The sequence below is a fragment of the Buceros rhinoceros genome, unplaced genomic scaffold (genome assembly GCF_000710305.1).
Source record: "Buceros rhinoceros silvestris isolate BGI_N320 unplaced genomic scaffold, ASM71030v1 scaffold26007, whole genome shotgun sequence".
NCBI classification, from domain to species: Eukaryota; Metazoa; Chordata; class Aves; order Bucerotiformes; family Bucerotidae; genus Buceros; species Buceros rhinoceros.
Genome location: NW_010424478.1, coordinates 1 through 15,723, shown reverse-complemented (window position 1 = coordinate 15,723; position 15,723 = coordinate 1). Strand labels below are relative to the sequence as shown.

At 43.2% G+C, this 15,723-nt stretch overlaps 1 protein-coding gene across 1 annotated transcript in view; it reads right to left on the bottom strand.

The window, feature by feature from the left end:
* The window catches only part of TTF2 (transcription termination factor, RNA polymerase II), a gene marked incomplete at its 5' end in the record, with an annotated part of 20,810 nt that extends 5,174 nt beyond the window's left edge, over positions 1-15,636 (bottom strand). The window contains 18 exons of the mRNA XM_010140819.1: positions 146-316; positions 1,091-1,230; positions 1,695-1,777; positions 2,463-2,554; positions 3,254-3,407; positions 4,272-4,462; positions 5,462-5,567; positions 6,245-6,395; positions 7,331-7,444; positions 7,761-7,842; positions 8,662-8,819; positions 9,051-9,242; positions 11,784-11,907; positions 12,751-13,094; positions 13,260-13,890; positions 14,361-14,427; positions 15,222-15,308; positions 15,525-15,636. Coding sequence (XP_010139121.1) covers positions 146-316; positions 1,091-1,230; positions 1,695-1,777; positions 2,463-2,554; positions 3,254-3,407; positions 4,272-4,462; positions 5,462-5,567; positions 6,245-6,395; positions 7,331-7,444; positions 7,761-7,842; positions 8,662-8,819; positions 9,051-9,242; positions 11,784-11,907; positions 12,751-13,094; positions 13,260-13,890; positions 14,361-14,427; positions 15,222-15,308; positions 15,525-15,636 — 2,999 coding nt within the window. The remainder of the gene's footprint in view (positions 1-145; positions 317-1,090; positions 1,231-1,694; positions 1,778-2,462; positions 2,555-3,253; positions 3,408-4,271; positions 4,463-5,461; positions 5,568-6,244; positions 6,396-7,330; positions 7,445-7,760; positions 7,843-8,661; positions 8,820-9,050; positions 9,243-11,783; positions 11,908-12,750; positions 13,095-13,259; positions 13,891-14,360; positions 14,428-15,221; positions 15,309-15,524) is intronic.
* Positions 15,637-15,723: the final 87 nt, after the last annotated feature.

The window sequence follows — 15,723 nt, the reverse complement described above, 5'->3', positions numbered from 1 at the left end:
CAATAAAAATCACCTAATTTCATCTAAATTGCCAACTTAGCCTGATCTGCAGTTACCAAGGTGTGGCAGTTCATTAACAATTTAAAAGGTAAAGTGCTGAAATCCAAGCTTCTCAAGGAAGGTCAGAAAACCACAACCAAAATACCTTGGTGCTCTCTCTGGTGATTTCGAAGATATCTGTCTTAAAAGCTGTGCCACTGAGATAGACTGTTGACTTGGAATCAGGAGTCTGGAGCTCAGACAAGGTCAAAGCACTAAGTTGTTCCTCAATGGAGAGGGAAAGGCCTTCACTGTTCAAGTTAACTTGGTCCAGAGCCTGAAGGAAAGCAAGCAATATAATAATGAGTCACAGTCAAGCCTGAGATCAAACTCAGTACTGATCCACAGTCTGCACAATGCCTGCTGAGGGCAGTGGGTTTGAAGGAAGCCGTGCTATGAAATATAAACACAGAACAATTAAGAAACACTACTGGGTCAGACCAACAGTCCCCTTGGCCCCTTATTCTGCCCTAAGAAAGGGCAGCATAGGAAAAGCATGCGAGCTCAGCCATCTCCTGTGGTCCAGTCTCCTCAGATAGCATTTAACAATTGCAGGACTAAAGACGTTAGAAGACAAATCCCTGCCTGTTCCCTTAGTATCTGGTCTTACTCTGCAGCTGCTTTATTTGACAGAGCAAAGAACTTCTGAAAGATACACTTCATGCAAGGCAACTTCAGCCAAGGCACTCACAGAGCTCTCCAACACACAAGCCTTTGAAAGAGGCTACATTTGTGGACTTGTGTACCCTTTTCAACTCTAGCTTAAGATCAAGACAACTTTTGTCATTAAAATTCTTTTTTTTTTTTAATCTGAATAAAGTTATTTCCAGAGACAGAGCTGCCCACATGGGTCACGCTGGGGAACTTTTCAGTAGGAGATATGCCCATCTAAAACCTCTTGGGCTGTAAAACACCCAGTCCTAGAAATGGCTCAATCCATACACCCCTAGCCAAGAGAATCAAGGATGTTAAAAAGTCTGTTGACTTACACAAATACTTCAAAAAAAATCCCCACAAAAACGTCCCCGCCACTACAATGCAATGCAGTTACCACTTTCAGTAAGGAGAGGTGACAGCAGCACTGACGGAGCCTCAACAGCATGGACAAGACGTGGACAGTACTTGAGACCTGGGAGGCACTTTGGGAGCCTGCTACCAACTCCTTTTGACTGACTCCAAACTCCTGTGCAACTGCCAAAGAAAGAAGGGAAAAGAGGAAGAGCTCTTGGAGGCATTTCCAAACATTGCCCAGCCCCCTCCAGCAAGAGTTTAATCAATAAGAGCCAAGAACCAACTGGCAAGCAAATAACCGATTTAACATAGGAACCCATCAAACCCCACTTAAAAGACAACACCACAAGTCAGAGGACCACATACCTCATACTTAATACCAACATCTCTTCTCCGAGAACTTAGACCTTTACTTCAGAAGTGAATTTTAGAGCCTGGGAGGTTAAGGGATTTGTCCAGAACCACCACAGTGAGAACAGACTTTTTGAATGTAATGGCAGAATTCTCCATAACATCAGCAGAATATTTTCCAAAGAATTTCTAAGTCCTGACCCCATGTGGCCAGGTTGGTTCCCCCACCTTAGGAGTCACTTAGACTCAGGAGTCCCTTCTGCAAATGTTTTCAGGGGAGAGTGTGCTCAAACCTTTCTCAAATGGGTTAACACCAGCATGCTCTCCACCTTGATTTTTCTGCTCTTGTCTCTGTAGGTAGGATTGTAGTGTTGACCTGGAAAAACAAGACAAAGTGCTTGGGATTTACAGCCAGAAAAGGCAAGAAGGACCCAAAATTAACAAACAAGCTGATGACGCATTAAGATAAAGGTTTAATTAATCATCACAAAAACACCTCAGTTTTGTTTAGCTTGAATATGATCAAAACCAATGCCCATTCTGGAAAACCCAAGAGGAAGTAAGTCTGCTTATTGGAATACCTTGAGTATAATAGGAGCCAGGGCCCAATGGATAACATTCTTCATAACAAAAGGACATTTTAAAATGCGTGTTTAGAAGGAGAGAAGACTTTACAGCAATGCTGTTGAAAGGGACCCTGGCTTGCATTCAGCCATATAGAGGGGCCAGCATAACTTCTGTTTGTATAAATATCACAGGGCAAAGAAGATAAATTCTCTCCTTTACAGCAGCCGGCACATCATCATTTAAGAAACTGTTGAAATCAATGAGATTAAGTGTATGGCTAGAATATAAAACTCATGCAAGGCATGAACATATAGGAAAAAAGTAATGAAACTTGTTCAACTATTTCAATTGTTGAAACTATTGCAATAGATTGAAACTGTTTCAATGTATTACCAGAACAAGCAATACATTTTCAAACATGTTTAAGAGATAGTCAGAAAGGAATTTTTCCAAAATGAAACCACAAAATATCTTATCTCTACACAAATTTATACCTGGATCTGGCGAAAAGCACATTGTATACAGACTGCTCCTCTGCTGAAAGTTTTAACTGATGCAGCTGTGTGCTACGCTGGGGCAGAGATACCTGAAGTAAAAATACACAGAATCAGATGCATATAGTGCAAAAATCTTACACAGCACCACAAATTTGCTTTAATGCAACTATGACACAACATAAATACTCATATAACTCCAAGTAGCCTGATTAACACTCCAGATAAAAATCTTTACTCCAAATCATACGATCACAAAAGGCATGAGCAGTTAAGCACGCACTGCGACAGAACTACCATGGAAGGATTCATTTACTGCATTGTCAGTCATTCAGAATCCAACGGGACACCAAAACTACAACTTTTAAAGGCTTATAGAAACCCCAATGACCTAATACTCGGTTTAACAGACTATTTATAAAGAGTAATACAGAAACTCAATGCCCCAGCACACACTAGATCCATTTGGCATGCAACAGTTTTGATTCTCAGTGATGTAGGCTAGCTCAGAGACCTAGGCTAGCTTTCCACTAAGTGGACGTCTGCTTGCAGTTACTGGACATATTCTTGTCTACGTGCAATTTATAACTAAAAAGTTTAATTATTCTGTGTATTTGTGTTTTCTGCATAGGCCATCAAAGCATCCCATGGGCATTCACTCCTCTTGCTCAAGAGACTGCAGTAGAGAGGAAAACTCACTCATTAACAAATTAATGCATGTAAATAACTTACTGGCCACTGCAAGGAAAACAATGGAATGATTGTCTAGTAGTGAAAGGTGAAGTTCTTACCAAAGGTTTGCCAGCTGAATCCAGCTGGTCCTTAGTTCTGCGTAATAAGAGGCTCCTGGTTAGGAGGCTTAGCCTCTCTCCTCCCTTCTCTGTGTTGTTATCTACCTGGTACTTCCACACTTTGTACTCATCAAAAGGAGAGCAACGTAGAAACCTGAAACAGGAAGAAAGGAGACTTAAAACCAAGGGAGGAAGAGTTCTTCAGTTACTCAAGTGACCAGAACCAAATGCCTTGCTGTCCAAAACAAACCATTTCCAAAGGTCGTAACTGCAAGAAGTAAAACACTTTCAGTGTAACAGGATCGATAACTGGTTTGCTCAAAAGTCTTACCATCACTAACACCACAAAGGCATCTTTCTGATTCTGTACTCATCACTTCCTCTTAGCTCATTATGTCTCAAGCGTCACCAACAAATGAAGGAGATCAAGATGCAGAGGAACTTGCCAAAAAACATATTCGTTTTACTCGAACATTAATTTCACTTATCCAAAATAAATTTCAAATGCAAGTTCTCTCTGGTTCTTCAACACCCGTGATAATCTTTCTCCCCTCAGCAATGAGGGGCACAGAGTTTAACCTGTTTATCATTTGTGTAGAGGAGCCAAAGATTTCACCCTTTCTTTCAATGCCCTTCTAGCTCAACCCTCCTTAATATGGTTCTCCCAGGCTGCCCTGGTAGGAACAAGGATTTTTTCACAACACTTCTGTTAATTAAAATTGGCTTTGTGGTTATTCATCTTTGAGATGCAGGAGATCTGAAGTAATTTCTGCTTTGTCCTCTGTGGAAGCAGAATAGCTACATGCTACATGCATGCTACATGCAACAACAGACACAAACTTCAGCATTGCCTCAGCCACAGCCTTGGCAATCCAGTGCCTGAAGTGTTAATATAAACAGGTTCACTGCCCCACATATCTTAGAAATCGCTCAAACTTACACACAACTTCAGCACTTCATCAGCAAGGAATGACTGCAATTGGAGCCCTGTCCACGTGTTCACATGCGGCCAGCTCACCTCAGGAGAGAGTACATGTCCAGTAGGTTGTTCTGTATTGGTGTCCCAGTGACAGCCCATCTGGCGCTGGCTCTCAGTTTGCACACAGCTATAGAGGTTTGAACCTTTGGGTTTTTAATATTGTGAGCTTCATCCAATATAACTCGAGCCCAAGCTACTCTGAGCAGAGAGGAACAGGGAGATGACCCATTCTGAAAGGAAAAGCAGACTTTTTATAATTTAGAGCCATAACCTTGCTAGGTTCTCTAAAGAGACACAAGCAAACGTATTTTTCCAACAGGAAGCCTCTTCCTGCTGTCATTCAGCAGTAACGTGAGCTTTTACTGTCAGGTAAGAGATGCTTTCCAAAAACTCATCTCTTCAAAGCTTCCACGCAAATTTATAAGCTGAGGAATGTAACATGTTTGCCTGTTCTAAAAATAACTTTTTTCTTGTTTTTAACATTTTATTGCCTTTTTCTTCTCAAAAGGCATTATCGTATCAGTAAAATTTTGCTAAGCTGGGACCAAGGACCACATATAAATGTATCCTGATCTTTCTACAGTTTTATTAGATGCCACCTTGAAGTTTCTGGAAATTCAAAGGCCTGTTTGCTTCAAGAGCCACATCTAGAGCTGTACACAGAGGTAGCAGACCACAATATTCACCAGAAAGGGAACTTCCTCTATGCTGTCAGCATTCAGTAATCACTCCATTGTTTTCATAGCCTGGCAAATACAGTGCCGTTTCTTCAAGAGTGCTAATTCAGTCTCAGTTCAGGCTGACCCAGAGTCAAAGTGTGACAGATTTCTGGTAGTTTAAAGTGACATTAGTGCTTCGAGTAGCAAAGAATACCAAACAGGACATTCTATTGCTCCTTCACAGTCTCACTGTAAAGGGAGGAGTATGAGATTCATTGCTGCACTCTTAAAATTACCTTTTAAGACATTTCAACTTTATTCAGTGTAGGGTAGACTATATTACTACAGAACAGATTTATTGTGAATATTTTTCCCCACTGCCTTTCTGCACTTCAGAACACTTTTTCCTCATTATTTTTATTCAGCAGACTAATGAGACTTACGGAAAAAAAAATATTCAACCTGCTGCTCACTGTACCATAGATAAGGTGCTACTTGAAAACATAATGGCTTTCAACACCTCAGAACAAAACGTTAGGGCAATCCTCTATCAATGATATGGCTTCTCACCCCCACATCATGGTCCTTAGCAGGCACTTCCCAATCCTCTTTGCTTGTGGGAACCTCCCTGAACAGAAGGCTGTAGGTTGTGACAACAACGTCATATTCAGAGAGCCTGTATAAAGGGAAAGTAGTAATTAGAAGCAAGAACAGATGCAGAATTCATTTTGCAAGACAGACAAAATATATGCTGAAGGTTTAGGAACACCACAGTTCTACAAGAGCTGAAATGCAGTTTTTCAGAAACCTGACCTTCATAGCAGTCAAACAGGAAGGACACACTGTCATCATTTTATAGATACTGGAAGCAGACACAGCAAGCTCAAGACAACAGTGAAATCCAGTGGTACAGAACGCACACCACATGAAATGAACCCTACTTCGAATCTGGCACCTAGAAATACTGCTCAGCATGGCCTGAATTGGGGCAGACAATTTTCTGATAATTATCAGCAGATAAAAAATACAACCACCAAGCACAGGCATGGAAGAAACAGTCACTGATGATCTCTGCAAGCAAGAGATGTTTTAGAGAACATACACCTTTTTTTAAGTTATCAGGAACAGCAGTAGCCTGCATCAGAACCACTCAGCATGGGTACAGGCCATAAAGGTTTTGCTATATACACCTTGACAGTAGATGTCAGCCTGATGTTTTGGATCTTCCACATTTTTTCCATACTTCAGGTTCTTCCATCGCTCTACAGCCACTGAAGTTCTACTAGAACATACACAGTCTCTTGCTATATAGTATTTTACTTTTCTTGGTCATATTTATGGTTTAGCACTTACACTTCCACATGCTTATCTCTGTTTGGTCCATGGTACAAATAGACCCTCAGTTTGCCATGGCACACGTGCCTGTCAATCTCCTTCTTCCAGTGATGGATCAAGGATGCAGGACAAACGATTAAAGTGCTGTGGGAAGGGATAACAGTGGACTCTGCAGGGAAATATTACAGACATGTTTCAATGTCTTCACATTAGACTACAACAAAGACAGAATTTTTGGAAAGTCACAATTAAGAAGACTGGTCCACTTTTCCTGTGAGGACAGTTTGTGAAGTGGACAACTTGACATTGTATTCTTAGGGACTGTTAATTCTGGGTGGAGAAGAACTCTGCTTAAACACTAATGCATCACTTTGTCTGCTCAGAGCTACACTATATATCTGCGCACTTCCTCTGAATAAGCTGAAAGATGAGAATTCAGGAACTAACTCTGATCTTTCCTGAGAACACAATACCAAATAAATTCTTCTTTCCTGTTATAGAAGTCTGAAATGTTACAATTTGGAATCACACGGGAAAAAACAAACACACAGTCAGTAAATTAGGCAAGACAAGAAAAAGTAGTCCAACCAGTGCCATGATGATGGAGACAGTAACAGCTTGTGGACACAGAAACAATACTGTTTAAGAACTTTAACATCTCTTATCTCTATGGATGAGATAAATGTAATTTTGGGAGGGGGGTGGGTGTAGAATAAAAAAAAGAAAGTCACAGGGAGGTGAGTAGTAACTAACTTAAGTCCATAAGCTATGAGAACTATGCATACGTTTGCATATGTTGAAAAAAATTATGAAACTTTTCAGAACAGCATATGCTGTTCAGGAAATGAATCAATAAAATCCAAAACAATATAAGGGAATGAGTTGGGAAATTCTACACATCCATCGGAAGAACATATGACACTGATCAAGAGAAAGGCCTCGTAAGGGAGTGCAATAAACATTAAGTCCCATACAATTTTCCTACAGAAGGGAAGAGAGAACAGATAGAGCCTGTTGTTTTACAACACGTTATCCTCTCATGCTTTAGGCATTTCAAATGGCACATCATATTGTACATACTGTATGATGGAAAAAAATCTGTACCATTTTTGGATAGCCGTATTTCTAACTTCTCCTTTCTTTTTTCTGTCTTCAGCTGCTTCTGGGCCAGAATGAGAGCAATCATCGTCAGAGTCTTCCCCAAGCCCATGTCATCCGCTGGAAAAAGACACATAGAATTGTAATGATCAGCCAAAATTAGCGCCCCCTTCACACCCCCCAGCTCACGTCTACACGGTGGTAAACACTGAACAGAAATTGCCCTGAGGAACTTAGGAAATAAAAATACATATGACCATTACAGGGTATGAATTAGTTATGGGTTAATAGCTGTAATCAGTCAAAGGGCACAGACAAGCACCTTCAACATGCCTACAAAATAGCTAATTATTTGCCTCCAAATAAGTTATGTGACAAACTGTTGCTGCCATAAATGTGTCCACCCCCCAACCCACCCTCCTATTCTGTTGCTTACCCAGAATTCCTCCACATGGCCTCTGACTCTCTCTCCAGAGTAGCCATGCAAGTGCCTGTTTTTGGTGCAGCAGCAGTGGAACCTGAGGGTGCGAGACAAAAGGATTTGAAGGAAATGCAAAGTTGTTACACTTCTGCTTTCTGTATCAAATTATCCAGTTGGAAAATCCACCCAAGCCTACCTTCCTCCCGACAGGCACTGCTGTCAAGGAAAGGGACTGAGAACACGTTCCCTTTTCTCACCAAGTCTAAGATCACTATAGACTCTTAAACAGGAAGATGGACTACACACAATCATCACAAGACATTAAATGGCCTTCCCTAGCACTGAAAAGGTCCCAAGAGGATCTGACAAGTGACACAACATATATACATCAACACACCATTTTGCAGAGACATATACCTTCCAGTACCTTGCACGTAACCACAACGATGGGTTCTGCACCACCTGATAGCTGCTCTTTGGCAGATCAGAACTGACTACTCTGGAGTCCATTGGGCTGCATGAACGCAATCATCTGCAACACTTTTTAAAAAGACCATTTCTTATAGCCCACTGGGAGAAAAGAACAATAAGAAGGCTCTTAGTCTGTTCCTTGCTAGAGATGTGCCTCTGTTCTGCCAGTCAGATACAAACAAATGGTTGTGGACTGGTTGCTTCTTCTGAGGCACTACTACTTTATTCAAGCAATAAATATTCTGAAAACACCACAGCAAGACAGAACATCGGTACTGGCAATCTGAAGCAATTTTCATGGATGGAAAGTAATTAGAGCATCTCCTTCAAGCAGGATGCAAACTGCAAAGTACTTCAAAGTGTGAAAGGACAGGATGCTCTAGGTTATCACCCAGATGTTATACTTCGTTCATCAGCATGACATCCTCCATCCTTGCCAACTCACCCTCAATCCAGGGGGATCTTCAGCTGCTGTCTGCTCTGTCGGACAGGATTCTAGAGACTTGTGAAGATGATTAATGGCCTCATGTGTGGCATCGCGTACAGCCCTGATTCGGTCTTCTGTCATTCTTCCTCCATATAGATTCTGCATGCCACAGTTCACTGGGAAGATAATAGTACTATGCATGAGATGTGTTTGCAAAGCGAACCTTCCCAAGCAGATCTTTCATCTCAGAGACTGATCTCAGTGGCTACAGATGCCTGGGGGACAGTATGCAGCTCACGGTAACAAAAAAGCTTTAGTACTCTCATGTATATCCACAAGCGCAAGATTACTTCAGAAACAGTCCTCAACAGTGTTCTCTTTAACGACAAAAGTCTTTCTGCACTTACTTCTAAAACTGTGGCCATAATATTCACTAGAACCCAAAGTCGCAGCAGCAGAGGGATGACTCCATGAGCTCGATGAGGTCTTTGCTGTAGGATCCTGGAGCAGTAGTGGCATTATCAACTTTGTACCGCCCGGCTTGGCAAACGTGTTAGGCAAAGATTTCTCACAGCAGCTGCTGCTTGTGCTATCCTCCCCTGAAGAGGAAAGGAATCGCAGGTTGAAAAGGCTGCACAATGGACCCCAGAGCCTTGTGTTACAGCCCAGAGAAGGGCCTTCATTTTCCCATTTGTCTGCTTGCAAAATATTAAGTGGTCACATGGATTTAACAGCAAGGTAGCAGGTTGCCACATCACCTGAGCCACCGCAACTACTAAGATGCACGCTCTTAGCCTTGCTCCTATGTGACAGGCAATGCAATTCAGCTCAAGCATCAATGCGTGGTTTACACCAGCACAGTGAACTTAGCATCATAATCATCATGGCTTGGCTTCGCGAATGAAGACCTGGGAAGGGTTTTTCCCACGCTCACTGCAAGCGATGAGTGCACCCTTCAAGCCTGTGCGGTGGATTTTTTAGGTGAGGCACCAGCGTGCGCGGAACTGGCTCCACCCTTTACACCTGAGGTTCATCTGCCAGGGCCTAGCGAGCTTGGACAGTGACAGCAAAGTCCTTGGGTTGTATAGATGGATGAGCCTTACAGGGCTAAACGAGCTCCATCTGCCCGGGTTTGGAGTCAGAGTTGTCCTTCTCCTAGGATGGCTGCCCGAAGGCTAGTGAGCCCATCCTGCCCACGGACACACTTTGTCTGACCCTTCAGTTGAGACCTGTCTGGCCTGGGAGACCCCACCGGAGGCACATGCCACCACCAGCACAGCTCTCAACCTCACAAGGGCACACAAGCCTTTCCCCACGGCAAGGGGGTGCCCGTGAAACAGTCGCTGCTCTACCTCCGGACATCACAGACCCGGGCACAGGGCGGCCGGAGCCTGCCAAGAACGGGAGTCCTGGAGGGTTGAACTTAGCAACTGCGAACAGATTAGCACAAACACAAGGTCAGTTCTGCACACTGCTCCCAGAAGATATGTTTTACAGACATCTTTCTTATCAATGTTTTGGTCACAAAAACTGTCAAAACATCCACAAACAAAAGGGACAAGAGCTCATAAGTTTTTCTCTCCTTCCTAGAAAGGTCTGTCTTGCTTAAAACCAGATATGGTATAGGACATGGGGTCTGCTTGTTGTCTGATGGCCTATGAGTTACTGCTTCCTTGTTAGAGATCTTCAGTTTCCAGAGTTGTCAAACTGGATCTTTTCATCCACACAGTTGATATTCTGATCACAAATTAATTCTCCTAATGAGGTTATCATTCAGGTAACTCAACAAAATGCCTCTCTTCCACAGGTGATTAATACTAGTTAATAAAATTAGGCAATCACTTTACAAGAACAGCACACTGGAAGTTGTTTATCTTGTATCTGGTAACTGCAATATTCAGAGACAACAGCCAAAACATGCATGAGCAGCATGGTTCCACACTACGACAAAGACAAGTGAACTTCACTAGCAAGTTCTCAGAGAGACACTTGCCTCAATCACGTAGCCAAAGCTGGAAACAGAACTAGCCCTAGGTCCTAACCTGGGGAGGAAACTCTCTTGGGAAACCACCACACTTCAGAGGAAACATCTGAGTTTCCTTTGAGTTTTGAAGGTTGTGCTGCCATTCAGCGAGACCTGGACAGGCTGAGAGAAACCTAACTGGTTTTGACAAGGGCAAGTGTAGGGTCCCGCAACTGGGATAGGAATAGCCCAATGCACCAGTACAGGTTAGGGGATGACCTGCTGCAAAGCAGCTCTGTGGGGAAGGACCTGAGAGTCCTGGTGGAGAACAAGTTAACCACGAGGCAGCAACGTGTCCTTGTCGCCAAGAAGGCAAATGGTATCCTGGGGTGCATTAAGAAAAGTGTGGCTAGCAGGTCAAGGGAGGTTCTTTTCCTCCTCTACTCTGCCCTAGTGAGGCCACATCTGGAGTATCGTGTCCAGTCCTGGGCTCCCCAGTTCAGGAGAGACAGGGAACTACTGGAGAGAGTCCACTGGAGGGCTACAAAGATGATGAGGGGACTGAAGCATCTCTCCTGTGAGGAAAGGGTGAGAGACCTAGGTCTGTTTAACCTGGAGAAGAGAAGACTGAGAGAGGATCTTAGCAACACTTAAAGATATCTAAAGGGTGGGTGTCAGGAAAATGGGGCCAGACTCTTTACAGTGGTGCCCAGCAACAGGACAAGGGGTAAGAGGCACAAACTGGTACTCAGGAAGTTCCATCTAAACGTGAGGAAAACCTTCTTTACTTTGAGGGTGGCAAAGCCCTGGAACAGGCTGCCCAGAGAGGTTGTGGACTCTCTTTCTCTGAACATATTCAACACCCATCTGGACGTGGTTCTGTGCAACCTGCTCTAGGTGAACCTGCTTTAGCAGGGGGATTGGATTAGATCTCCAGAGATCCCTTCCAATCTCTACCATTCTGTGATTCTGCCAGCTGTTCCCTTTCATCCTCTCCCAGACACACACTTTGTGACTTACACTTTTCATCTTCGGTGAATCTCAAACTTTATACAGACTCCATGCCATATATGAATTTATGCTATTTTTACTCAGCGTTAACAACTATAGTAAGGCAAACTGTTTTGCAAAGTTCTGGGAAAAAACAAAAACAAAAACCCACACAACTTAGCCCTACCTTTTTCAGTAGTATTTCCTGAAACGTTAAGAGCACTGAGTGCAGCTTCCAAATCCTGCACTTGCTTTAGTAACCGTTCTCCTTTATCTGGCAGCAGCTGAATGTTCACTGTAGCCAGCGTACTCTGTAAAACAGAAAAGAATCCAAAACCTGAGTGTGCTCTACCACGCTCTCTGCCAACAGAGAACAATCAGCTCAGAAGTTTAAAAACACTAATCTTACACCATAGTAGTTATGACACTGTTCTACCATCTCCAAAAGCATTTAAGTGACATTCAGTGTGTCTTTTAACAGAAAATAAACTAACCTTAGAAAATATTAAAGGACACAGGGCCTCCCCCTTTTTACAAAACAGGATGAACAGGTACTCAAGGGACCTGGACAATTTTAACATCTCTCAAAGCATACAACATTCAACCTACTTGCACATTCCTGTCTGTACTAACAGGAACAAGAGTTCTGACTAAGGCTGTGTTCCAAGCTCTAAGCAAAAAGGTTTGGTTTGGTTTTTTTTTAAATAATAAAAGTTATGGAACATAGTTATTGGCAATTATTATAAAAAGGCAAACAGACAGTGTTTCATCTTAGTGTAAGCTTTCACGGCTAGATCACTCTTACTCCACAAGGAAAGAGACACCACCAGAAACAGACACATTACTTAAAAATATAAGCTGGCTATGCATTGTTTCATCTTAGGCAAATTACTTTCTGGGTAAGAGAAAGACACAACCTTAGCCAGGTCAAAACCGAGCACCTCCAAATGCAAAAGGCTGCATTACCTTAGCAGTAACTGGTCTCATATGTCTAAAACACCTAGGCTGAGTTCACTACCTTGCCCCATCTTCCTAAACCATCCAAATATTTTGATTTTCTGTTGTGAGGGCATATAATATTCTGACACGTCATGAGTAAAGGATGTCACTCTGAACACAGAACAACAACAACAAAAAAAGGAATAAAAAAAAACCTTCTTCTGCTTCAGCTGGACTACAAGATGGTTGCGAAGAGCTTTAGGGTCCTGGGGTCCTTCCACGTGATGTGATGCTGCACCTCCTGGCAAAGATGCCCCCTGTATACTCTTCTCTGATTTTCCTGAAGGAATCTCTCTTGGCTGCAAACCTGCAACTGATTTCTCAATTTTACTTTTACCTGATGAGGAACAAACAAATACTAATTCCTTACTGTCACTTCCAGAGCCTTCAACAGCAGGCTGTCCCAGCCCTGGCCTGATTTGTGTCTTGGGCAGTGCTGTCTCTGCTCCTCCCTTAAGAGCAGCATGTGGCACTGCTGACGGTGGCACTGCTGACGGTGGCACTGCTGACGGTGGCACTGCTGACGGTGGCACTGCTGACGGTGGCACTGCTGACGGTGGCACTGCTGACGGTGGCACTGCTGACGGTGGCACTGCTGACGGTGGCACTGCTGACGGTGGCACTGCTGACGGTGGCACTGCTGACGGTGGCACTGCTGGGGAAATGACATCTTCTTTAGATGTCGATTTCATTTCTCCATTCTTCTGACCACTGTATTCTTTCTCCGTGGTTTCTTTATCCCCACAGCTTTTTAAACTTTCCTCTCTGAGGTGCTTCTCCTCCTGAGGTTTGGTACTTGTACTTTGCTCTCCAAGACTTAGTGGAAACAGCTTGGATCTGGGACCTGGTTCTTTCTCCAGACACTCAGAAGACTTCTTGGATCCCCTGCCACTGTCACCATATTTCTCTTCCTTCCAAAGGGTGTTTCTCCCTTTCCCTCTCCCTCCTTCAGAAAGACCAAGTTTAGATTCAGACACTGTGCTTTCCTTAACTTCTGGATCACTCCTATCTCCCATGGACTGCTGCTCTTTGGTTTTCAGCTCTTCTAGAGGTTCTTTCTCTATGGAAGAATCAGAGCTTGATTTCTTCTCTTTATGTGACACCAGCACACTCTCTTTCTCTGCTTTTACTCCTTTTGATTTACTTTCGTCTCCATTCCCTTGCTTAATTTGTTTCCAGGATGATGGTTCACAATTCTTGTCTATCACTTTGAATGGATTTCTTTGGCCGCTGGGATTGAAGATAGGTGCTGCGTTGGGCTGGGATTCTTTTGACACTTTGTTAGCTTTTGGATCCTGCAATAGATACAAATGAGTAAATGCTACCATACGAATTATTAAAGCCTGCTAACTATACTCAGAATCTGATCATCTCAAGCAAGACTTCATTCTCTACAAAAAACATCTTTCCTATCATTTTAAGAGGATCGGGATAAACATTATATAAGGAAAACAAAACTGCTAGTTTTCTGCTTTCTTTGCCATTCCCACGTTTTTTGGGGATCAAGACCTAACTGCATCATCCTCAAGAAAAGAGGACAGCCAGAGATGAAATCCAAGTTTCTTTTAAGACTGGAGAACAGTGATTACTTCACACAACTTAGTAGTAAGAGAAGTCTCATCTGGAGGCCCTCAGACTGATATGCTTTTCAGCTAGAAAATACAAACTCTCCCATTGTGTGTAGTCTCAAAGGTGATTACAATATGCAGAATGAAAAGTCACGCTGGAATAAGCCGATACTATAGTACAAATGAAACATTCGTACCTGCCATGGGACACTTCCACACCATTTCTTCCCACTCAACTTACTTTCAAGGCACCGGTAAAACAACCTGCCAAAGAATAAAACAAGGCTTGAACTGCAGAAGCCATTAAAGGACTCTTCTTGAGCTTCTTTAGAACTTCCTAAAAAACCCCCGCTTCTTTAATGCCTCCTAAAAACCCCCCTCTTCTTTAAAAAATACTTTGCAGCAAAAACATCACAGACAAGTTCTCTTGATCCGCACTTTACATACAGACTTCTGCATAGCAGAAGGCCATGAACATTGGCAACAAAGCTTTGTAACATATACATTGTTCTTTGGAAAAAAATTCATCGGGTCTGGGGTTGCTAGTTTTTTAATTTCAGCAATAAAAAGTAACTGCTTAGGCAAAATGTGTTCAGATCCTCAGAAACGTCCCATGATTTCAAGGTGCTGGGTAACAGTTATTTTTTTAGTTATGCTGCACAGGCTACCTCATCTTTAAAGCACCTCAGGAACAAAAGAACTTTGGATGCGATCTTTTCTTAAATTGGCACCCAGCCAGGACCTCAGCAAGGACTTTATCAGAATCAAAATTAGTGACTTTGATGCAACCATCATGAGTCTTTGGTAAATCCAACCATAAAGCATGTCAATCTTTATTATTGTTAAGCAATTATATTAAAAACAAACACTATCTGATCACTCCGGTTTATACCATTGAATTTAGTTGCTAATAAAGACAGCAAACATTCTGAAACATGCTGAGTGAAGGCTTCAAGACTGGTGAACTTTTTCAGTTCTAGAAGGAAACTGCAAGTCAGCCGTCAACAAACGATCCCAAATGTTCAAACAAGCCTTTGTTTCCACTTTGAGGAACTTACTGGTATTCATCTCTGTCCTGCTGCTGCACCAGGACTTGCAGCTCCACTATGCAACCCTCATGGATCAAGCAGTAAGAAGCAGGAATACTGAAAAGAGGAAGAATAAAGACAAACCACCCAGGCAACAGCAAAAAATAACTATCTAGGACAAAATACATGAAGAATTTTCTCAAAGACTGTGTGGCTACGAACACAAAAGTTTACGACTGCTGACATGGCACCGAACTCCCCTCAAAACAGGCGTGTGTGCTGTCCCCCCCGCCCCACCGCTGAGCAGGGGGAGGCGCCCCGCCCTGCACCTACGGCGCTGGGAGGACGAAGCTGCAGGCCGCTGGGCCTCGCGCTCCGCACACGTAGAAGCTCTTCCCTTGGTTAGGACCATCGCGGACGCCCGTCTTCAGGAAGCAGAGGGACCCTGCCGGGTACAGAAGAGAGGAACGAGTCAGAGCGGGATGACCGGGACCGGGACCGGGACGCGCCGCCGGCCCGGCCACCCCTCACC